Here is a 24,393-nt window from a genome sequence, read left to right as displayed (position 1 = left end):
ATCTACCTCTCGGTGACACTTGGGCTCGCTCAGCTGTGGGTCATGGCTGATTGATTTAAACTAGAAGCACAAAAATCTCAAAATTATCTTGCTGTTGCTTGTTCTTATTTTTTTCTTCCTAGTCTCACTACTCCTGCCACTTCCCATCCTTCTTCATCCCTTAGTGCTTCTTACCTCCAACCTGGTCCTCTCTCTTTTCAGACCCTTTTCTCAGCCTATCTCCCCGACCAGCCCCCTGCTCTTTGAATCCCACACAGTTTTGCTCCCAGTCTTCATCTCTGCTTCTTTTTCATCAGCCCAACCCTGACCCAGCTCTGTTCTCCCATATTTCTTCCTTCAGCATTTTTTTTTCTCACAATCTATCGGTGCCTATATCTACTCTTTCCTTTTCCTGCTTCTCTATCACATCCTCATTCCTTTCCCAGTATGTCCCTCAGTACTTCCTCCTTTATGGTGTACCAAAGGCAGGAAGCCTGTCTGACCTACACTGCTGCTCTCTTCTACTCCCATTGCACAGATATTTTGTAGCTAACCAATAGGCTGGAGCAGAAGGCAGGACCAGTAGCTTAGGAGACACCAACCTTCTATCCTGCTTTCCTCTGTAGCCTATTGGCTGGCCAGGGACTGTCTGATCAATGGTGTCTCCTAAGCTACTGGTCCTGCCTCCTTTGCAGCTTATTAGCTGGCTAAGGAATGTCATAGTAACATAGTAGATGATGGCAGATAACGACCCGAATGGTCCATCCAGTCTGATTCAATCTAAAAAAAAAACCTGATTCAATCTAAAAAAAAATTTTTTCTTCTTCTTAGCTATTTCTGGGCAAGAATCCAAAGCCCTGTCCAGTACTGTGCTTAGGTTCCAATTACTGCAGTCTCCATCAAAGCTCACTCCAGCCCATCTACACCATCCCAGCCATTGACGCCCTCCCCAGCCCATCCTCAACCAAATGGCCATACTGTATATAGACACAGACCGGCCATTAGGCTGCAGGGGAGGCGGGAGCAGTAGCTGAGAAGACACAGCCTTACTTCCTGCTTTCCCCTGTAGCTCTATATCAAGAAAAGTTTTAGCTCAGATGGCTAAGCAGTGCTGCAAATATTATTGGGGATGCTCAAGAACCCACAGAGCTGGCACCTATGATTCCAGAGATAGTTTCTGATGCTCTTTGAATTCTGATTTGCTTGTAAAATGCCTTTTTAAGTTAAGGAAATAAAAAAATCATAAAACATGCTATGTGTGTAGCAGATGGGATATTTCATGTTAAAACTATATGAATGGGTTCTTGGTTGTGTAGGAGTAAGTCTCCATGGTTTAGTCTTTGGGTGAATCAATGAGGAATCCAATCCAAGGAATTCTGAAACATTTCACATGCGAGTAATGGCTGACTTAGATGATAGTTGAGTTCTGCTTTCCTAATGGAGCCATTAATACATTATAAACAGAGTTGAACACTATCAAGTTCTTTGTGGAAATTAATGGGTCGATATTCAGTGGCACTTATCTAGTTAGAGTGGCTCCTATCTGGATAAGTACCATTCACCAGCTCATCTGGATTTTCTGGAGCATTATCTGGATAATGTCACTGAAAATCTTCACTTACTACCCCAGAACTGTCTAAGCAGTGGCAGGGTGATGTATAGGCAGAACCAAGAAAAAGCTGGAAGTTAACCTGGATATCACCAATATTCAGCACTAGTACTCAGATAACTATGCAGGCAGGTTTCAGCAACAAAACAGCTATCCTAATTTGTTCATATAGTTATTTGTGGATTAGCATTGAATATTGATGATATCTGGCTAACTTCTGGTGGCCACTTTATACTCAGGTATTCAATGTCAATTTCTGGGTATGGCCTGGTGCTGAATATCAAAGTACAACTTTAAATGACATCGTTGGAATTTTAAAGTAATTTAAATTTAAAATTATACTATGACCTTTTTTTTTTTTTGCTGCGTCATCATAATAGTACATTTCTGTGCAGTTGAACAGAAATCTTTCATTTGCTGGCCATCTTTCTCTCTTTTTTTCTCAAATCTTCTCCATTCAAACATGAGTTGGCTCATACTGTATTTTATGACCACATCTGCTCTATGCATCTAGGCATGTTACTGGTTTATCTAGAACAATAGCTTCTGGGGGACAGCAAAGTGCAGCTGCAGTTAAAGCAAAATAGCTCCTGACAATTACATAAACTCAAAGAGCTATTGGCATGTATCTTTTTCTATAGGAAAAGTGGACATTTTTTAAATAGCTTAATTCTTCTGGTAAATGGTGGTATTTAGGCCAGGGTAATCATATATGTTAGGTTTGATTATCAGACTCTCAGGAGAGGTCCTGGTGGTCTAAGGCAGTGGTTCCCAACCCTGTCCTGGAGGAACACCAGGCCAATTGGGTTTTCAGGCTAGCCCTAATGAATATGCATGAAGCAAATTTGCATGCCTATCACTTCCATCATATGCAAATCTCTCTCATGCATATTCATTAGGGCTAGCCTGAAAATCCGATTGGCCTGGTGTTCCTCCAGGACAGGGTTGGGAATCACTGGTCTAAGGGTTAATTGAAAGGGACACAGGGCTAATGATTTGCCTAGAACAAGGGTAGGCAATTCCAGTCCTCGAGAGCCGTAGCCAGGTTAGGTTTTCAGGATATCCACAATAAATATGCATGAGATAGATTTGCATCTCAAGGAGGCAGTGCATGCAAATCCATCTCATACATATTCATTGTGGATATCCTGAAAACCTGACCTGGCTACGGATCTCGAGGACCGGAATTGCCTACCCCTGCCCTAAAGCATGTAATATTTTCTCATTGGCACTGATGCCTTGGAGGTTTTGCCAAAAGAGACCAAATGAATCAATTTGAGCTTTTTCTGACAAATATCATGGACCTCTATGGTTGCCCAAATTGTATGATTCTATTCCAGGATGATTTAAAGCTCCTGAATACAATAAATGGAAAAAAGGCAGTTTTAGCATCGGAAAGACTTACATTTGATTTCCACAACCAATGCTTGATATTCCCCAAAAGTACAAAAAAAATTGCAACTTAGATTATAAAGTAGCTGAGGATATGAAGGAGGTTTCTGTGGGGCAAGGAATTGTATTTTTCTGTTTCATCACCTCTCATTATCACTAGACATGCTAAGATTTATGTGAGACTTCTTTTATTAAGAAGAGCTCCTGACTCTGAGGAAATGGAGCCAGCTATTTGATTGATTGGTAGCTGTATTCTATTCAAAAAAGAACACTATAGCAATTTCAATATGTTGTTGCTATTGCAACTGATTAAAATTTCATATTTTCTGTGTTTTCACATCATGAATCTCTCTACATAAAAAGTTGATGTCACCTTACTTTGGAGGTTTTTACTCAGTAAGCAAAACCACAATTCAAAATGGGGGTGAGCTGAATTCTTGTTTTACATATATGTACTAAGGTGAAGAGACGAATCATTAACATCAACAACTAGACTGCACGGAGGGGGCTAAAGCTTGGCCACAGTCCAACAGAAACAAACCTCAGCCTGCAAGCACTGGAGGACCTAAAAAAAACCCCAAGCAAAATTAAAACCAGGTGGCTAGACTTGATCTTTTGGCTTCCCAGAGTTTGAGAGGCACACAGATAGGGCTGGCTTCTTTTGAGATTATGAAAGATATCTTTTGACCGCAGACCTTTTCAAAAGGGGAAGAACAGAACTAGATATGCTTGCTCTTGCAAGTTTCACAGAGAACAATATTGGACTAAAGAACAAATAGGCCCTGCTCAGGGAATCTGTGATTTATAGTGATGCATTGCCTTGAAGTAGAGGTGAGAACACTGTGGTGGCCTCGAGTAAGTGAGGATGTACATTTCACATTGTGTCAGGTAGGGTAAAGGGCTGAGGAGAGCTCAGGGCTCCAATTTTTGCTTTACATCTTGTCAGGAAGTTGCAGAGTGGTGGTTTTCTTGGCCTAAGAACCATTGACTAGTACTATCTGAAGGTAGGCCTTCTGTTGCTGATACCTGGACTGGCACTGTGCAGGTGCTTGGCTCTGTTCCCATTGCATTCCCTTTTTTATTCATTGGATTTCTATGCTGCCTGTCCTGAGAAGTAAACCTAGGCAGTGGAGGGTGCAAGATGAAATCATACACCATACAGATATGTATAAGTGAGTCATTAATAAAATAAATATATGACAGTCACATAATGTAATCAATATAGACATCAATTACAATGTTTTTTAAAAAATCCAGCTTAACAGTACGCATTTGTAATTGAAACATTATGCATAAATCAAAACTAAAACCTGCAGATCAAGCTTAAAAATTGTGGGAGAAAAAGCAATAAACATTGTGGCTGGAAAGACAAAAAGTGAATTAATTAAAAAAAAATTATTGTTTATTGATTTTTAAATAAAAACAAAGTGCAACAGAATATACAAACAAACGGTACAATAAAACAGCACTTTTATCTAATAAATAATGATATAAGTATATTTTCCCCCACCCCACCCTTCCCCCTCCCGCCTTCCCTGGATGTGTGTGAACCTCCTTTTAGAAAACAAAGGCTTATACTAGTGATGAGTTAAAGAGTGAATTAATAAAAAGCTATACTTACATCTTGCAAACTGCTAAAGATCCGTAGATCTCACTTACGTCTTAGTACCTGGAAGACCGAGCTTCACTTGGGGAAGTAGTGTTAATGATGATGGTGTTCTTGTTTTAGTTTTATATTGTTGCTAATTGCACTATAGTGTTTTAGGTTTCATTGTGCTTCTGTGTAGGGTGTGCCTGTGTATAAAAACAGAGGCAGGCAGCTTCTCTCTCTTACCCTCTCCTTTACAAAGCCACACTAGCATTTTAAGTGCCAGTTATGGCGGTAACAGCTCAGATACCCATAGGAATTCTATGAGTGTCAGAGCTGTTACTGTGGCGGCCGTCGCTAAAAAAGCTAGCGTGGCTTTGTAAAGGAGGGGGGTTAATGTGTTGTATTAAATTTACATGGATGGTAGGCAACAGTTTGTATGATAGAACAATGATTATGTTGTGTTTTTGAGGGTTTTTAAACTGAAAAAAAAGATGTAGTTGGTGGTTCCTGTAGAACTGCGGGTGGGCATAAATATGCTGTATGGTGGTGGTGTATTATAATCTGATTAATTTTCCTCAGGTTGTGGAATTCCCTCCTTTGTATTTATGAACTGTGTGGGGGTTTTTTTCAAGTGCCCCCCCAACCTGATGGCTTTATCTGCTAAACTTCCCTCTTTTAAAATCATAAGTGTTCGAGGCTTGTACGGTTAAGGCAGAGCTTACAGGAATGGGACAGCGACAAAACTCATGGGGACGGGACAGGAAAATTGAGTTCCTGCGGGGACGGGGACAAATTTGTCCCTTTGTCATTTTTGAGTCTAGTTGAAATCTTTCTTAGTGTGTTATAAGCCTCATTCTAGGGCTCCAGCAGTCTTTCTCAGTGCATTCCAAGCCTCATTGTGATGCTGCTCCAAACGTCTTTTCAAATCCCCAAAACACCTCCCCAATGAATTTTCCCAAACTAGTCAATGGGAGCCCATGTTGGTAAGGGTGGAGAACAACAGGAAAAGTCTGTTGATGCTTGCTCTCAAGGCCTGGACTATCTGAAAGTATTAGCTCTCCTCAAAACTGTCTATGGATTTGGACATTCTGTGGAATGCTCTAGAGAGCCTACACAAGATATGCTTCAGTTTTGCTGCAATTTCTTTTAACTCATATATCCAGGATTGAAAAGGCGGAAAAATCCATGTCGTAGTCTACTGTTTCTCAACAAGTGATGGATAAGACATTTATGATGTGGAACACATACATGACATCACTTCCAGGCCTAGAATAGTTATTTATGATTGTACATTGAAATAATTTTATTAAAGTATAAAAAATCAATATTCTGTACAACTGTCATTTTATAAATCACAAGTACAAAACAAGGATCAACAAAATCTCCATCTCCCCTCCCCCATAAAAATATCCCCTTCACTAGTGAGATAATTGAATGAGCCAAATTACTACAAAATGCTGCATACAAAAATCATGCTAACAGAATACTTCCTGACCACAAAGCTAAGTACTTTTTAAAGTTTCAAATAAAATAAGAAAATAAAATAAGTTTTGAAACGGGGTTCGATGACGAGCTGACACGTAAAGCCTTGGACTGTGAAAGTGTTTTGAGTCCCAGGTGGTGCCGCTGAGAACCATAAAATTAATGTGTTGATGTTTTGAATCTATAAGCAGTTCTCTAATGCTTAATGATTAGTGAATTTCTCAACAAGCATACATACTATTGAAAGACACAGGTGTTTTGGTGAAATTGATTATAATAGAATACCCTGGTCACACAAACAGAACACAAATGCCAAATCCATAATTATTACTACTACTACTACTACTACTCTCCAAAGCTAATGTAGCTTATGATCCTGATTTAAAGACAGAATAGAAATTGTTTTAAAAAATCATAGGATTTTATAACCATCACATTAAAAAATTGGGGGGGGAGGGGAGGGGGGAAGCTAGAATTATTCCAACTCTAATGGCTATTTCTTCTCCTTAGCTCATGTTTGTTAATATAGTTCTTGCTTTATATATGGATACCATCTAACCTTCCTTTTTTATTTTTTCTCTCACATTTCCTTATTAGAGAAGATTTTCTCCCTTACTCTTCTCTTTTTCTATCCATTCTTGTCCCCTTTATAGTGGTCTCAGACATACATTGAAATTTAATTTCCTGAATGATAATTTGTTTTCCTTGAATCTTTCAGTAATGTAATTGTCTTTTCAACTGTGCATTTTCCTTTGAAAAATTTCAAAAGAAAAAAAATCAGAGGAGGCATGTGGAGGAGTTTCTTGTCTCCCTCCTCCCTTTTTTGAGGGCATTCTCAGAGAGGTGCCAAGGTTGGATGGGGATTAGGGTGGAGGGATTGTGGGAAGAGGGGGAGGAGGACAAAAGGGGGGATTAGAAATTAGACGTCAAAACAGTAGAGAATTCCCGTGGAAGCAGTCCTAAACGATTGGTAGCCCCACACTCTGTTATCATCTTCCAAACACCAGACATACCTAAATATTATACTTGTAGATGTCTAATTTTATCTGTCTGTCATTAAATGTGAAGGGCTTGAATACTCCAAGTAAGTGTTCCCTCCTTTTTAAGGAGGCAGGGCAACTGAAAGAGGATAACCTTAGCCAGCCAGCTGCTGAATACTAGCTTAGCAGGTTAAGTTCGAGGGGATGAACTTTGACCCAGATATTCAGTGCCAGTGGCTGGATACAGCCCTGGGAATTGCTGCATGGGCTGAATATCAGGACCATAGAGATTATATAGTTTTTGAGAGAGAGTATCTCAAAAATGGAGACTGTCTCTCAGGATCACCCAACATGATCATGTTTCGCTTAAAACTGTGTCAGTGACCATTTCCAGCACTGCTCTGTAATTTAATGGTGCAATACATGATAAATGATGGATTTTTACAAGCTCATTGTGGGAGGAGTGCTGTTGGTATGATTTTTTTTGTGGAAGAGATGGGAGAGAGAGAGAGAAACAGAACTGGGCCCCAGACAACCCCCATTGACAAGCTCTCTGCATGTGTGAATTTGTTTCAGATGAGTTCACTTTTTTCTTAAATCTAGTGGAGCTGAAAATGGTAACAGCATCTATGCCTTATTGTGCTGAACTGGGTAATAACATGAGTTTCCTTTAAGATGGGGGGATAAATGTGCTTTCTTCATTTTCAAGTTTTGGTTGGTTCCATCATTCATGTAGCCTCTCACGGACAAGCTCAAGTGTTGCTTATCTTCTTGACTGACAGGTGTGAAACTTCAAGACTTCCTGGGGCAGAATGAGAGTTTCTCTAGTTATCTCCAACACAATCTCTCTTTACCATACTTTGCTGTGGATGAGATCATGAATGCTGACATTCATCTTGAACAAGTAAGAACACTGCTCAGATACTTACTAAAGTAAGGTTGCAATATTATTACTACTTCTGCTCCTGTTAAAACATTTATATAGTGCTATAAGTTGTCACTTATAGTCTAGACGAAAGATGGACACTGAAAACAGATGGATAGCAAGGAGGAAACATGGATGCTGAAGGGGATGTGAGGATGTTAAGTCTGCATGTTCCCCTCTCTTCTTTTTTTACCCAATAAACAGATGACTGGTTGTAATGGAATCTGAAGTAGGAATTTTTTTAGAGAGGAAATATATCAAATCGTTATGGAAAACTACTATCGCTAAACATCATCTTAGGAGGCCCCCTTCCATCTATGGGGCACTCCCTTCCTTATCTGACCAAGATACAGGAAATGTTTGATGGGAGAGGAAGGTTAGGAATTAAATGAAAAGCTAAAAGCTGGGAGGGTTTTGAGATGTATTGTAATAATGAAGGTATATCCAGAAAAATTGTTGCGAGGGGAGCATTTTTTCCTTTGTACTAAGTATGGGGCAATCTTTTAAAATAGTCTGTGGTGCATTCGGGCCTGTAGATTTATTGTACTTGTAAGCCTCCAGCATATTTCTGAAGGAAAGCTCTGGGTGGGTGGTTTTTCCTTTGAAAACTGGACCAGCCAAGGGAACAAGGTGCATTCCTGATATATTTATGCCCATATGTGCAAACATGAATTAGTAATCAGCGTTTCAAAATGTTTGTGAGAGGGGATATATCACCAATATTTGGAGAATGGTCGAACTTTGACCATCACCCTCGCATATATCGTAAATCTTCAGACCCTCAGAAATGCCACCAAGATACTCAAGTGCATTTCATAGTACCTGGCTTTATGCATTTGGTCCTCACCGGGTCACTTGAATCTATTTTTCAGATTGTAGATTGAATATAATGAATATCTTTAAAATTCATAATTATTTAGTGGAAACTTGATAAATAATTTATAGTTTATACTTAACTTAGGTGGTCAATTCTAAGGGATGAATACGCCAACATGTTTCACCCTGGGGGGGTTTCTTCAGGGCTACAATCCCATATGTGAAACTAGTCACCTGCGACGCAACCACAAAATTCCTGTTACCAAGATCATATATGCAAACATGCATATGTGCAGAAAGTCAACATATGAGACTTTGAGAATAAAAGCCATAAGTTGATGGTTGCTAGATATTCTCCATCAAAGTCATGGGGATGTAGGCAAACTTCCTTTCCCTATCTTCTTTCAGACACAAGTAAAAGTATGCTGCAAGCTAGTGTAGATACTTTTTCCTGCAGAGGGTATGATCAGTTTTCAGCAGGGCTTTTCTGGTGGATACACGAGAGCTATTCAAAAAGTATCAGACCTTTATTCATAAAAAAAATACTTGTATTCAGATACAACAATCTTATACTAATCTCCTTCAAAGTAGTCCCCTTGTGCTGCCATACACTTCTTCCAATGGTTCTGCCACTGTCGGAAGCAGCGCTAGAACGCCTCTTTTGAAATTGCTCGCAACTGGTCCGTCGCATTCTACATGATGTCTTCTCTTGACTGAAATGTGGCCCCTTTCAGGGGCATTTTCAGCTTGGGGAAAAGCCAGAAGTCACACGGAGCCATGACGGAGAGTAGGGAGCATGAGGAATCACAGGTGTGTTGTGTTTGGCCAGGAAACTCCGTATCAAATGTGAAGAATTGTCAGGTGCGTTAATCGTGATGGAGATGTCAATTGCCTGCTGCCCACAGGTCCAGCCGTTTGTGCCTCACAGCATTATGAAGGCGACGCAGAACCCCTTGGTGATGGTTGTGCCGTGTGGTGCGTACTCATGATGAGCCACGCCACTGGAGTCAAAGAAGACGGTCAGCATGACTTTGATATTGCTGCGGACCTGCCTTGCTTTTTTTGGCCTCGGGGATGATGAATGCTTCCATTGTGATGACATCAACTTGATTTCTGGGTCGTACCCATAAACCCAGGACTCATCACCAGTGATCGCTGTGCTGAGGAAGTTGGGATCACTGTTCACAGTCTCCAGCATGTCCTGTGCGATCTCCAAACGGAGTTGCTTCTGCTCGATCATTAGCAGCTTTGGCACGAACTTTGCTGAAATTCTCCTGAAGCTCAAATCCTTGGTCAAAATGGAATGAACGGATCCAGCGCTGATGCTCACCTCATCTGCAAGTTCTCTGATCGTGATTCGACGATCCTGCACCACCAGGGTCCACTTGGTCAATGACATTCTCATTTCTGGATGTTGAAGGCCTACTAGAACGTGCTTCACTCTCCACTGATGTGCAGCCATCTCTGAAGTGGTTACACCACTCCTTTATCTGTGAGGTGCCCATTGCTTCATCCCCGAAGGCCTGTTGAATCTCGTGGATCGTTTCCACTTGGGAATCGCCAAGCTTTACACAAAATTTAATGCAGTAGCATTGTTCAACTTTTCCTGTCATTTTGTCAAAAATGAAAATCGGACGGCGCTCACCTCAACTTCCTCACTCATCGGTGGTCTGCTGGCAACTGACAGCTTCTGTAGGCGGGCAGAAATTCAAGCATGTACATTAAGGTCGCGTACATATGTGCACCAAACCACGCCTCCCTAGCTTTATTTGTTTACGCAAGAAAAATTAAAGTCTTGATACTTTTTGAACGGCCTCATACAGCTTTGAAAATCACCCTGAAATGGTGCCAGTTTTTGGGCCGTTTATCTAAAGAAAAATTAGAGGATCTAAAGAAAAAATAGAGGATTGTAAGTAGTGCTATAGGCTTCCCCAATTATTTTTGCCAATGTGCTGCTCCTCTTTTTCAGAAGCATCAGATTGAGGGCATATATTTGCTGTTGCTTTGGCACAAGGTAGAAGAGAGTTGGAAGAATGCAAGGAGGGACAAAAATGACCTACACAACAAAGGATGTGATGCCGCCTCCTATTATGTAACTTCTTGTGAACAGATGTGATATAGGAAAAGCTCTGGTAGGACCAGCTGCAGAAGTCTGTTTCACTGCCTGTGTCAGTCATCTGATGGCACTCTGGAGGACCAACTCCAGACTAGGTTCCTTTTCTCTTGCTGCACCATATGCCTGGAACAGACTGCCTGAGTCAAACTCTGTCCCTAGCAGTATTCAAATCCAGGCTAAAAGCCCACTTTTTCGAGGTTGCTTTTAACTCCTAACCCCCACTTGCTTGTTAAGCACCCATGCTTGATAAATTTCCTGACCCTCTACGTGGCTTGTTTATCTGTTTAGTTAGATTGTAAATCTTACTGAGCAAGGACTCTCCCTTGAATGTGGTAATATACAGCACTGTGTACATCTAGAAGCAATATAGAAATAATCAGTAGAAGTAGTAGTAGGATTGCAGGGACACGGGGGAGAATGATAGAGCAAGCGGGACTTGTGTGGGGGAGGGGAAGAGCGCAGCAGATGTGTTTCTAATGCAGCGGCAGTTGGGGAAGTGGAGAGTTAAAATGAATTGCATAAACCTCACAGTGCACCTGTGGGTCTCCCCAAAAATTGACTGCTGGCTAGGCCCCTTGGGTACATGTATTTTATATTGTTTTAACTGTTTATAACTGTAATATTACCATTGGTATCTCAGGAAAGGTCTTAAACTGGTTCGAGGATTTTTGGGTAACAGATCATACCAGGTGTTCAAGGACTAATCTTTTTCTTATTGTTGGGAAAACCAATGTGGGGTTCCACAAGGTTCGCCTTTATCCCCCACTTTGTTTAATATCTATTTGGCTTCACTGAGAAACCTTTTGTATAATTTCAATCTTAAATTTTACATTTATGCGGATGACATTACAATAATTATACCGCTAACTTGTCTGACAGTTGAGATCACAAATTTCTTAACGACCATCATGAATCAGATTGAATGTTGGATGATTGCTTTTGAACTGAAACTAAATCCAGAAAAAGCTAAATTTTTTCTTGCAACCCCCAGTGATAAGATTAAAGAAACATCGATACACTTGAATGGCCTTGACTATGCTATAGAACAGTCTATAAAAATATTGGGAGTAACTATAGATAAACATCTCACTTTAGAACATCATACTGATCTATTATTGAAGAAATGCTTTGCTGTGCTCTGGAAACTTCGCACTATTAAAAAATACTTTGATGAAGGTTCATTCCATTTGTTAGTGCAGTCATCCGTTTTAAGTATTCTTGATTATTGTAATATTATCTATTTGGGTGCTTTCAAGAAAATTTTAAGAAAATTGAGAGTGGTTCAAAACACCGCATTTCGATTGAACCATGTTACTTGAAACTTCACTGGCTGCCAATTGAAGCCAGAGTTTTGTTTAAGTTTGCTTGTATCAGTTCCAATCTATTTTGGGCTTGTCACCTGAATACTTTGTTTCCCATTTTTCTCTGAACCACCCAAATAAGGTCACAATCAGAGTTTGTTTATTTGCATTTCCTTCTGTTAAATTATGTCGTTACAAAAGATTTCTGGAGAGAACTCTCTCTTTTCATGCTGCTAAATTGAATGGTTGGTTCGGTAAAATTATGTTAGGATCTTCTTCTTACTCGATTTTAGAAATTTACTGAAGACCCAACTATTTGAAAAATTCTATGCTTCTTCTATGTAAGGTATCACCTTTTAAATCACATTTTTACTGTACAATCAGTTCTTATTTGTTGTAAACCACTTAGATCCATTCTTTAAAATTGTACTTTTCTTTTAAATTATATTCTCCACTGTAGGATCAGTTTCTATTCATTGTACATTGCTTAGAATTGTATTTTCCTTTTAAATTGTACTCTTCACTGTATGACTAGTTATTATTTGTTGTAAACCGCCTAGAACCATTTTTTTGGTTAATAAAATAATAATTATTATTAGTGCAGTGATATGTTTTTAAATGTTTGAGGATGTACGATATTTAATAAAAATATAATTATTGATATTACATGAAAGGTAAAGTATTCGCTGCATGAGAACTCTGACTTCTATAGCACAGTGGAAAATAGAAGTGGAACACCCTCAATTTTCTAATTACTTCTCAGAGAACATGGAACTGAGTCACACGTGATGTATGTTTTTTGCAGGTCATGCTATCTGGGCACAAGATAAGACTGAAGGATCTATGCAACAGCTCAAAGTTGGCCGAGTTTGTTACCATCCACAATAAGGCAGTGGCTGCACTCAGCGAGGTCACCATTTGTGCCATGACTGTGGAACAGCTGAAAACAGCCGAGAAAGTATTCCTCTCTAACATAGATCTCCTGGGACCCATGAAGGTAAGAGGATGAAATGCTTAAATGTAGGCAGCAGTGTTCTGCTATTTAATACTGATTGTCATAATTCTTCTTAATGTTACTAGAGCAAATAATTAGAGAAGCTTGAATTGCTAGAGTCCTTTGTAGTTTCTCCTGTAAGTGAGGCCATTATTTGCAATCAACTGGCAACAGAGATGAGAAAAGATATTCAATATACAGTAGATAGCTGGAAATAAGTTATTGATTGACAGTGGATCAAATGCAACACCTTCTGGCATGAAGTCCACTAAGTGTACAGGAGGTAGACACACAATATGGAATTACTTCATGGGGAAAGCAGCAAGCAAAGGTGATGTGTTTCCTGCAGAAATGGACTGTTGGATTTTCCCCACCCCCACAAAGATGTGAATGAAACAGTAAATACCTATCTTTAAAACAGCAGCACTTGGTATGGGAAAGCCTAGTACAGCAGCACACAGGTATCTTAAGTAGCCTGGTGGGTGAGCTAGTGAATCAGAGAGAGGAGGACCCAGGCCCATAAACCACTCTAATCACTACATTTCTGGTGGAAAATGTGAAGTCACCAAAACCCAACAAAATCCTACTATACTGCCATTTAGGTGCTACCTGCTGCCAGGGCCGCCATCAGGGCAGTACTACCAGTCCTGCATTCAGGGGCCCGGAGCTGACAGGGGGCCCGGGCTCCCCCAGGGTCCTAGGCAGTGTTCTAAGGCAGGACTCACTTTGTCTTGGCGATCTAATCTATCGGGCCGATCAGTCTTCCTCTCCCCGACGTCAATTCTGCAGTCGGAGAGGAAGTTCGGGCCAGCCAATCGCTGCCTGGCTGGGCGGAACTTCCTCTCCGACGGCAGAATTGACATCGGGAAGAGGAAGACTGATCGGCCCGAAGCAGGGAGAGCATGCGTCGGTGTCGGCTTTGGGGCCTGTTATCCATTGGTGGGTCCTGTTCCCCGATGGCAGCGGCAGTGGCAGTGGCTTGGGGAACGGCAGGGAGAAAGAAAGAAAGAAAGGGGGCAGGCAGGGAAACAGAAGGAAAGAAGAAAAAAAGAAAGGGGGCATGAAGAGAGGAAGAAAAAGTTGGGGGAGGGAATGAGGTGTGGAGGAGAGGAAGCATACAGGCTGAAAGAAGGGAAGAAAGATTGGGTGCACAGTCAGAAGAAGAAAGTGCAACCAGAGACTCATGAAATCACCAGACAAGGTAGGAAAAATGATTTTATTTTAAATTTAGCAAAGTGGAGGCAGTATTACCACAGTTTTCAAAGGAATTTGCCCAAATAACTTAATAGTTAACTGGGTAAATTCCCAGAGATGAAAACTTTCCTTCACTTACTATGCACAGTTCTGAATTTATATCTGCTGTCTATATTTTACAATATGGTCCCCTTTTACTAAACCACAATAGTGGTTTTAGCGCAGGGAGCATATGAGCGTCAAGAGCAGCGCTGGGCATTCAGCGCAGCTCCCTGCGCTAAAAACTGCTATTGTGGTTTAATAAAAAGGATGGAGGGTATATTTGTCTATTTTTGTATGGTTGTTACTGAGGTGACAATGCATAGAGTCATCTGCCTTGACCTCTTTGAAAAAAACCCAGAATAGGAATGATAATTAACATTTTCTCAGCGTATAGTGTGCTTTGTGTTTTTTAATTTTATTGTTGGTAGATCATTTTGACTTGGTCATTTTAAAGTAGCTCACAAGCTCAAAAAGTTTGGGCACCTCTGAGCTAGAGCGTTGAAACTGTGTATTTCTATTTTATCCCCCCTTTTACAAAACTGTGGAGTGTTTTTTAGCACCAGCCATGGTGGTAGCAGCTCTGATGCTCAGAATTCTATGAGCGTCAGGGCTGTTATCACTGTGGCTAAAATCCATACTACAGTTTTGTAAAAGAGTGAGGGGTTAGTTTGTGATGACATAGGCGAAGGTGTTTTCTGTGTTCTGTGTGTTCGAAAGACATGGTATTCTGTTAGGATTGACGGTGTAGGATTGATCTGTGCTGGTCTGGCTTGTTTAGTTTTACAATGGGTGTATTGATGTACTGCTCACTGCAATATGTAAGATGCTGCCTTTTCCTAGGTACTCATGTGTGACGTGTGGTTTGTTACTAAAAATCATGTTTTTCTTACAGATGGGGGGGTGCCAAAAAATGATGGGCCCCGGGTGTTACATATGCTACGTATGTAAAGATACCAGAAAGCTGGCGTAGCAAAAACTTTAAGTAAATTGTTATTCTTCTAAGTTTTGAGTATTTAACCCTCCCACAATCTCACGGGCACTCGTTTCAAGTTTCAAGTTTATTGAGATTTTGATTTAAACGCAATATCAAATATTTTCAATGCGTATAACAAAAATAAATTTGGGGAAATAAATAAAACCATTTGAACAATAAACATACAAACATATCCATAGATGATTAAAATTACATAAGGAATACAAGGATAAACTACATTTGTTTAAAAATGCGTTCTCCGCACCTGCTCATAAATTTGTTGACTGGAAGGATCCAGCAATGTGGCCAGATGCCATTCAGGGCAAAGACAGAGAAAGAATTGTGCAATTTGGATTAATGATGGAAGACGATTTAAAGCAAATGGCACAGTCTATGAGTAAAGATCTTGACGGACGTTCTTTTTATGAATATCTCCTCTATGCCAAATCACCCAATGGACGTGAGAAGATTTTAAGGGACTGGCTTAGGTGGAGCATTAGCAGAAAAGTATGTGTGTATTCGGCCCTTGGAAGAAGGGGAGGTGTCGGGGGGGGGGGGGAAGGGGTGCGTGGGGGGCCCAATAGGATTGCTCAGTAAGGGGCCCAGAAATTTCTGATGGCGGCCCTGCCTGCTGCCATAAGTGTTATTGGGGTGGTAGACCGGTGGGTATAGTAGGTTTTGAGGGAGTTTTGGAGGGCTCACCATAAACTTATAAGGGAGTTATGGTGAGATGTACATCTGGCACCTTTTATGTGAAGTTCATAGCAGTGCCTTCTAAGGTGTTCCATTGCTCTGTTGAAATGTCTGTGTAGCCAGTCCATTGTAATGCTGACCCCTCCCATGTCCCACTGGTCTATATTTGGACACTTTGAACTTGGATGTTTTTGAGGTTGAAAATGGTGAAAAAATTAGGTATCCTAAGGTGGAACGTCCTGACTATTAAGATGTCCAAATTAGGTCATTTTGAAAATTAAAATTGGATGTCTAGTGGTTTCAGAAATGGACGTTTTCTCGTCCCAACTTTTGGATGTCTTGTGGTAAGTGTCCAAATGTAGACTTAGATGTTCTTTCAAAAATGTTCCTCTATGTATAGCAACAACATGTTTACTTTCACCCTATAGTTTGAATTAGATCAGGGGAGAATACAGCTGGGGTAGTTTCAGTGTTTCAAAAATGCATAACTTTACCTTATCTTCATAAAAAGTGGATGAGAGGGGATAATATTGAAAGTAAAGCGTCTCCCTCCTTTGCAGGTAAAAACTATCCATAAGAGATTTCAAGAATGTGGTTGGTCTTATGACTGTCTACGTCAGGGGTCTTCAAAGTCCCTCCTTGAGGGCCGAATCCAGTCGGGTTTTCAGGATTTCCCCAATGAATATGCATGAGACCTATGTGCATGCACTGCTTTCAATGCATATTCATTAGGGAAATCCTGAAAACCCGACTGGATTGCGGCCCTCAAGGAGGGACTTTGAAGACCCCTGGTCTATGTCTAAGGGCTCCTTTTACTAAGCCGCATTAGGGTTATAACGCGCGGAATAGTTCGCGCTAAATTGTCGCCCGCGCTAGACCTTAACGCCAGCATTGAGCTGGCGTTAGTTCTAGCCACGTAGTGCGGGTTTAGCACGTGCTAAAATGCTGCGTGCGCTAAAAACGCTAATACGACTTAGTAAAAGGAGCCCTAAGTGGCAAGTAGTGGGAAGAGAGGGGTGGGTAATCTGGTACTATCTGAGCCAAATGTTTTTTTAATAAAACCAACTCGGTATCAATGAATGAGGTTTAGTTTAGTTCATGTTTCAAAATGTTCAAGAAGTTGAAAACACAGAACTGATGTTGCAGTTCCTCATATGCTAGAAGCGACGGTCTCTCTAGGTCGGTGTTCACACTATGATATTCAGGTTTGACTACTTTCTTTAGCCAATCAACTTTCGTTCTAGATCTATTGTGAATGCATCTTTGTTAGAATACCGGCAACCAACAAATGGAGGCCTCTTTGAGCTCTGAGTTAAATTTATTTTTGGTAATGTGGCATTTTTCTTGTATTGAGGCAAAATCTCAGTATAAGGCTAAAATAAAACCAAAACTCCCTGTGGTGTTTCCTTGAGCAAATTTGCAAGCAGTATAAACTCTGTAACATAAGACTGCAAGGCACATGATCTCGGCATGAACACAAAAACATACTTCAACTGAAAATGCCAAAGGCCATTAATTGTTGTCCTCTGTACTGGGGCTGGAGTCCAAAGAAAACATACAGAGACGCAAGGCAAGTTCGGGGAATTATCCCTAGAGCTGGTGACCCTGGATCTAAGAAGATTTGGAAATGTCTAGCTAAACTATACTGACCCCAAGTAATGTGACTGGAAACGAGATTTCAAAACAGGCCTCCAAATGACTTGGAACTGAACAAAGAAACTGGTTCATTTCTTAGTGATAAAATCAGCTGGTGGTGGTCAGCATTTATAAACACTTACTATTGCAGGCCATGTCCAGGCACAGACACTGAATAGTGGGGCTAAATTTGGTAGGGATAGCTGCTGGAACCTATGCAGATCCTGGCTGCCATTCAGCTAGGACCTGCATAAGACGGCTGAATATTGGCTGGGACTTGCATAACTACAATTTAGCTTTAAAGGAGCCCTGATCCCCCTCCCGGCCTCTAAAAAAAACCACCCCTTTCCTACTACTACTACTATTTATTATTTCTATAGCGCTGAAAGGTGTACGCAGTGCTGTACATTTTAACATACAGTAGACAGTCCCTTTTCAGAAGAGCTTACAATCTAATTCAGACAGGTCATTTCAGGGTTGGGGAGGTTATATTGGGTATAGGTATCTACCTTCCCCCCCTCCCCCCAGCCTGCAAGAATCAAATCCCACCCCCTGCAAAGAGGACTTCCAATTGCCCCCTCCCTCAAGGTCATGTTAGGCTCCCCCACCCCCTGCCCCAGTCCTACCTGTGTTCCTGGTGCTCCTAGTGGGGCTTTTGGGGCCAGGAGCGAGGCCCCTTTTCTCCTGCCCTTTGTGGTTGGCTTCTGTAGATGCTGCTATGACCTCTCACTCTGAATATCACCCAGAAAGTATTCTGAATGTTGAAACCTTCCACCTAAGTGCTCTGAAGGCAGTCTGTAGCAGAAGACATAACCATTCTACAAAATGCATGGCTTCTATTCTTTTTTTGAAATTTATTTCAAATCTCTTTTATTGATCAAACAGAAGATACAAGACAAGCAACTTGAATTGAACACCAAGGAAAGAGCTGTCTGAGCAAGAACAATTTCAACCTGTGAACACTTCCCAACCACACGCCCACCCAACAAAAACAAAACACACACACACCATCACAAAACAAGGAGAGAGTGAGGTAAAACAATGCAAAAAATCAATTATAACACTCAATTACAGATTCAGAATATTACAACGAGCATAAATTGTTAAAGAAGACCATATAGACTGAAGCTGGCACCCCTTAACAGAGTCCATATCAGCTTTAATTGTTGCAGCATCAAGATTCACCATTGAGAGACGGAGGGAGCAGCAGAGTCCAACCAGTGCAACAATATCAATCTCTTGGCAAGCAGCAAAGCCCGCTGCATCTTTTTTGAAATTTAAACAAAATCAACCTCACACTAAAATAAAATCCTCAAAAAGCCCAACTCAATCTTTTGTTGTAAAAAGTACTCATAATGCTTGTGAGACACTTGAATGCTCAAACTGAGTTATATAAAAGGAGGACCATAGCAGGGAATACACCTAGTCCATATGGATCTGAAAACTGATTAGAACCATTTTATAAAAAAGGTCATCCTGTGTTGCTATGAAAATGTCAGACTCCAGTGTGCCCTGGTATCCTTATCTTTATTAAAGAGTCTTTACTCAAGCATTATTGACCCAATATTCAGCCCATGGGAGGCAGCCCAGCTACTTCCTGCAGTCAACAACAATCCCAGATATTAGGTGTAAACGGCCACAAGCATTGAATTTCCAAGTTATGTTTTGCTACTGTGGACTTATGTGGCACAGCTGATAGTTATCGGCTGGCTCACTAAGGCCTAGTGGCCAAATAGGTCTGTTTGGCCGCATGGTTCAGCTGGCAAGCCGCGACCCGGTCATCAGTAAATCCACCGATTGGGATATTCAGCAGAAGAGAGCCAGCTATCTCCCACTGAATACTGGTGGTTAGCCAGTGGCTCACTGGTAGAGCTGCTACCTGTACACTCAGAGGTTGTGAGATCAAATCCCAGTGCTGCTCCCTGTGACCCTGGGCAAGTAACTTAATCCTCCAGTGCCCACCACTTTGAATGTCAGCTGTGAAATACCAAAGGTGGTATACAAGTCCCCACTCCCTTTCCCTTTCTCTTAGTGATATTCAGCCAGCTGGGAGCCATCTCTGGTTGGCTAAGTACTGGTGTATTAAGAGTGGCACATAAAGACCCAATAAACTAGACTTTATTTTTGTAAAGGAGGGGATTAATGTACTGGGGACAAAAGATTTAAATAATATAATCAAATAATTGAGTAAAAACGCCCAGCTTTCCTGAGAGCACTAGCTACACTGGAGCTAAGTATCCCAACCTGAGAAGAAGCCAGGTTAAGCATATTCACCCCATGGTGAAAAGTAATAGCAGAATGTATTATGTAGCTTTGTAACTTGCTCTGTAGCTCTCCTTGAATCACTGGGAGGCAGCGAGGAGTCATAGACCCAGCCTTACCTCTCCTTCAGACTCCAACTTCTAGGGCCCTTTTCTTTCTTAATGAAATTTCCCTGCTTCACCCACCTATGGTCTATTACCAGTGAGTTTCTGAATTGTGCCCTCCTCTGTTTCCCTGACTGTCTTTTCCAGTTTATCTCCTGAGATTTTGACTTTGCTAGCTCCTTTTCCTGTAGGGCCCAGAGACCATGGTACCTCTCCACCCTATTCCAAAGCCTGGAAGTCCACGCCCTCAATAACACATGATGGCTGGCTGAGGCTGTTAAATTAGAAGCAGAGGTTTTGCTACCATCTTTGTAGTCCCCTGGTGGATGGGAGATGAGGGTTGTCAAGAGAGACACATCATGGTTTAGGTGCAACCGTACAAAGATGATCCTTACAAGCTTCCAGTATGCCTTGGTTCCTGGAATCCACAATTGAGAGGGAGACCCAGGGGACCAGAAAGTTATTGTAATTCTCCACTTTATAACAATATGGATAGCCTTTTGGCATGAACTCAGATGCTGAATAAGACATAAATTCCATTTGGATTGTCTCGGAAAGTAAGTTTTCCAGTACAAACAAGATTTTTCTTTCATAATAGATAATACAGTTTTGTGACTCAATTATGTTCTTTACATTGATGCCCAAAGACCTATGATCTCATGCTGAGACTACTGCAGAGGAAGCTTTATTGTTAGTGCTGCAGAGAAGTCTCAGGCGTAAGCACTTTAGGATTGTGGTTTAGAAAGCCTCAGTCTTAAGGCTGTATATTTATATCTCTTTGAAAGTGTGACCATGACTAAGAAGCAACAATAGTGACTTTAGATAGCAAATGCTTGCAACAGACAACATATACATGCATTTATTTTAAATGATTCTTTTATTGAAATTTGGGAACAATTACCTTACCTTTATAGAGATATAGACTGTGATGGAAAATAAAACCCATCCACCTAATTGGATTCCATTTGTAGTATCATAAACCCTAGTTCTCAGAGAGGGATCTTTTGGCATTCATCATCTGCTCTCTTGCATTCTATTATTTTTGCCTACAAGTCGTCTACTGTTCTTTCTGAAGAGGCAAAAGGATTTGGTGCTGGCAGAGGGTCTAGAGGCCTGCACTTGAGCGCCTTAGTATTCCGATCCACCCCATCCAAAAGGGAGGAGATTCTGGATGCTAGATACTGGTGGGTGGGGCTTGTTCACCAGGAGAGGGTGAGTGTTAGGGAGGGTAAGGGGAGTTGCTGGACTCAGATATCCCTGGGCCAACCCTGGACTCCACAGTAAAACCCTGCTGCCATGTGCTATGCATGATTTAATTATTGCTGGCACAGAGGGTAATGTGATCAACTACCCCAGGGATCTTCTTCCTGGCAAAGTCAAGCAGTACCACATACGCAAGTGTTGTGAATATGGTGGCCGTTGCATCTAAGAACAATTATTTAACCTAATCGCAAGGACGTCCAAGTGCCAATTTTCAAAACGTGAGGCATCCCAGCCACTGTGCATCCAAAATTCAAGAAGTCGTATTATGGGTAGGCTTTGGGCGTGCTTAGACTTGAAAAGCTTGCGGTGATAATCAAACTTTTCCCAGGGCTTCCAGAATGGAACTTAGATATCTGGAGCTAGACTCGGTTTAAAAGCGTCCAAGTGCCACAAAGTTATGCAAACTGACCAAATGACCACTGGAGGAATTAAGTAATGACTCCCTATACTCCTCCATATGTCACTAATCCCCCTCCCACCCCCCTAAAATCTGAATGAAAGAGTATATACTTGTCTATATGGAAAATCTTAGTAGAGCATCATACAGGTATCTTAAGTAGTCTGGTGAGCCCACCAAAACCCTACTATACTTCCATATAGATGCCACTGCAGCCATAAGGACTACTGGGGTAGTAGACAGGTAGGTATAGTAGGTTTTGGAGGAATCACTATACATTAGAAGGGGGTTATGGTGAGATGTACTTCTGGCACTCTTTATGTGAAGTTCACAGCAGTGCCCTCTAAGGTGCCCCGTTGCTCTATTGGCATGTCTGTGTGGCCAGTCCATTACAATGCTGACCCTTTCCCACATGCAAATGATCTGGATTTGGATATTTTGAACTTGGACATTTCTGTGGTTGAGAATGCCCCAAAAAGTTAGGTGCCCTAAGATTGGATGTCCTGAAAGCCAAGATGTCTAAGTAGGCAATTTTTTATTTTTATTTTTTTTTAATTTGGACATCTAGCATTTTTGAAAATGGCCGTTTCTCTGCCCCGACTTATGGATGTCTTGCAGGAAACATCCAAAGTTGAACTTGGACGCGCTATTGAAAATGGCCCTCCATGTGTTTACACAAGCTCTGTTTAAATAATTGATGTTTGTTCTGTGTGTTTAATTACAGAAAGGATTATTTGCCAAATCTTTTCCAGTCCATGAGTTGAAAGAGGCTACTGAGACATTGTTGACAAGTCTTGAAAAACTCACTAAAGAGGTAAGCATCTCTTTTTCCCGTGGGAAGGATCTTCCTATCTGTTTCACTGGAATTTAATGTTAATAAAATTTAATTTAATGTGAATTCAAAGTTATAGACTTTGATACCCAAAATACAGGATCTAGATGGTTGGTAGATTAAATTAATACACGGTAAAAACTTAACTTGACCAGTCTATAAAGTCTACTTAGCTATACCATAGTGTATGGCATGGCAGGATATTTGCTTTTTCATTATACAAAAAATTTTTTTAGGGGGTAGATATGTGCTTGTCATTCAATCAATTTGATATACATGTACAGTGCAAAGCATGGGCTACCCACTAGTCCGTGCTACTTGGCTATGTTGCTAAAATGTCCTTTTTGTTAAACGTATATATAGGATCCTAGTTTCCCTTGTATATACTAACACATCCTGTCAGAAATTATTTCTGTTGATACTGTGGACCTCAAAATGTTTTGTTGAAAATGAGTTGATGAAGAAAAGCAGAGCTTACTGAAAATCATGCAGAATCCATGTAAGCATTTTTGCCAGGTTTTGATCACAGAGCCAGGATAGGCATTATGGTATTTCAGATTTAATGCACCATCTTTCGTAGGAGCATAGCAGAGTGGTTTACAGCAGAGCTCTGGTGCATATTTTAGCCACGTGGGAGGTCCGAGAGGCGGTTGGTCGCCCTCGTCGCCGGCATCGCTTTATGCTTCTGTGGAGAGTCTATTTGGATTCCTTATCTCCTCGAGGTCGCAGCCTCCTTTTGAATCCTCTTGCTTAGCCTTGTTGAGGTCCATCGCGCTCACTCCCAGGATCGGTCACCGGGATTGTTTGTTGTGGGGGAGGGGGGGGCTTCTTACTGCGGCTGCCAAGGGCCACCAGAGCACTGGCCTTTGGCATATTAGAGTTTTGTTGGTTGTCTTCTGTACGCTTCATGGGAAAGGGAGGGGGGTTGCTCGGGGGGGGGGAGGTTATTGCTGCTTGGGTAGGGTTCGAGGGACAGGTGGCAGGGGGTTTCTACTCTTGTTCTACCAAAACAACGCGACAACTTTTGTATTGTTGGAAGTTAATTCCTTTGACTTTTTTTGTCTTCTTTGTTTGCTGTTTTGTATTCATAATAAAACAGATTTGAACATAAAAGAAAAGACTGTCATTTATAAAATAGGACAGAGTATAAGGTAGAGAAGAGTGAGCAGGTTGTATACGCTACTCCTGGGTCACTTATCGAGGCTCACAATAAGTGGAATAGGCTAACTGGGAAAAGGAGGTTTTTAAAGCTGCCTTAAATTTAACAAAAGAAGGCTCTGTATGTAGAGAAAGTAGAGGAGTCACACACACAACAAAAAAAACATACAATAGCCAACACAAAGAATAGCACTCTGCCACTTTTATGTGGTGTCCTGTGACTGTCTTATTTAATACTGTGGGAAATGTGCAGGAAAGAAGGATTGGTTATTTTAATGTTGGGCTGGTTTATATTCAGTGTGAGGGAAAGGGAAGAAAGGATGTATAAGATTACTGACAGCTAGGGCAAATGTCTCAGCTGCATATAGTGGCACATAGTTATCTTACCAGTAACTGTCCTAATAACTGCCTTCACTCTTTCTAGAAAGTTTCAATAAATGGCATCAGATTTCAGGCCTCTTTTCCACACCCTTTTGACCTCTTCCCACTGGACGTCTTTTTATATCTCCTTTCAATTCTTGCCTGATATTATGCAACCTATTTGTCATTTTTATTGATGAACCAAATGACACAGAGCTAGTTGTTTTGTTGGTCTGGTTTTTCATCTTTAATCTAGTATATAAGAACATAAGAAAAGCCATACTGGATCAGACCA

At 41.1% G+C, this 24,393-nt stretch overlaps 1 protein-coding gene across 1 annotated transcript in view; it reads left to right on the top strand.

The window, feature by feature from the left end:
• ABCA1 (ATP binding cassette subfamily A member 1) overlaps positions 1–24,393 on the top strand; it is a 264,923-nt gene that overhangs the window by 93,076 nt on the left and 147,454 nt on the right. Inside the window, exons 6-8 of the mRNA XM_033918403.1 lie at positions 7,816–7,937; positions 12,997–13,188; positions 22,473–22,562. Of these exons, the coding sequence (XP_033774294.1) occupies positions 7,816–7,937; positions 12,997–13,188; positions 22,473–22,562 (404 nt within the window). The remainder of the gene's footprint in view (positions 1–7,815; positions 7,938–12,996; positions 13,189–22,472; positions 22,563–24,393) is intronic.

The sequence above is a fragment of the Geotrypetes seraphini genome, chromosome 1 (genome assembly GCF_902459505.1).
Source record: "Geotrypetes seraphini chromosome 1, aGeoSer1.1, whole genome shotgun sequence".
Classification (NCBI taxonomy): Eukaryota; Metazoa; Chordata; class Amphibia; order Gymnophiona; family Dermophiidae; genus Geotrypetes; species Geotrypetes seraphini.
The sequence above is the reverse complement of the archived record's forward strand: the minus strand, read 5'-3'. Positions and strand labels throughout refer to the sequence as shown.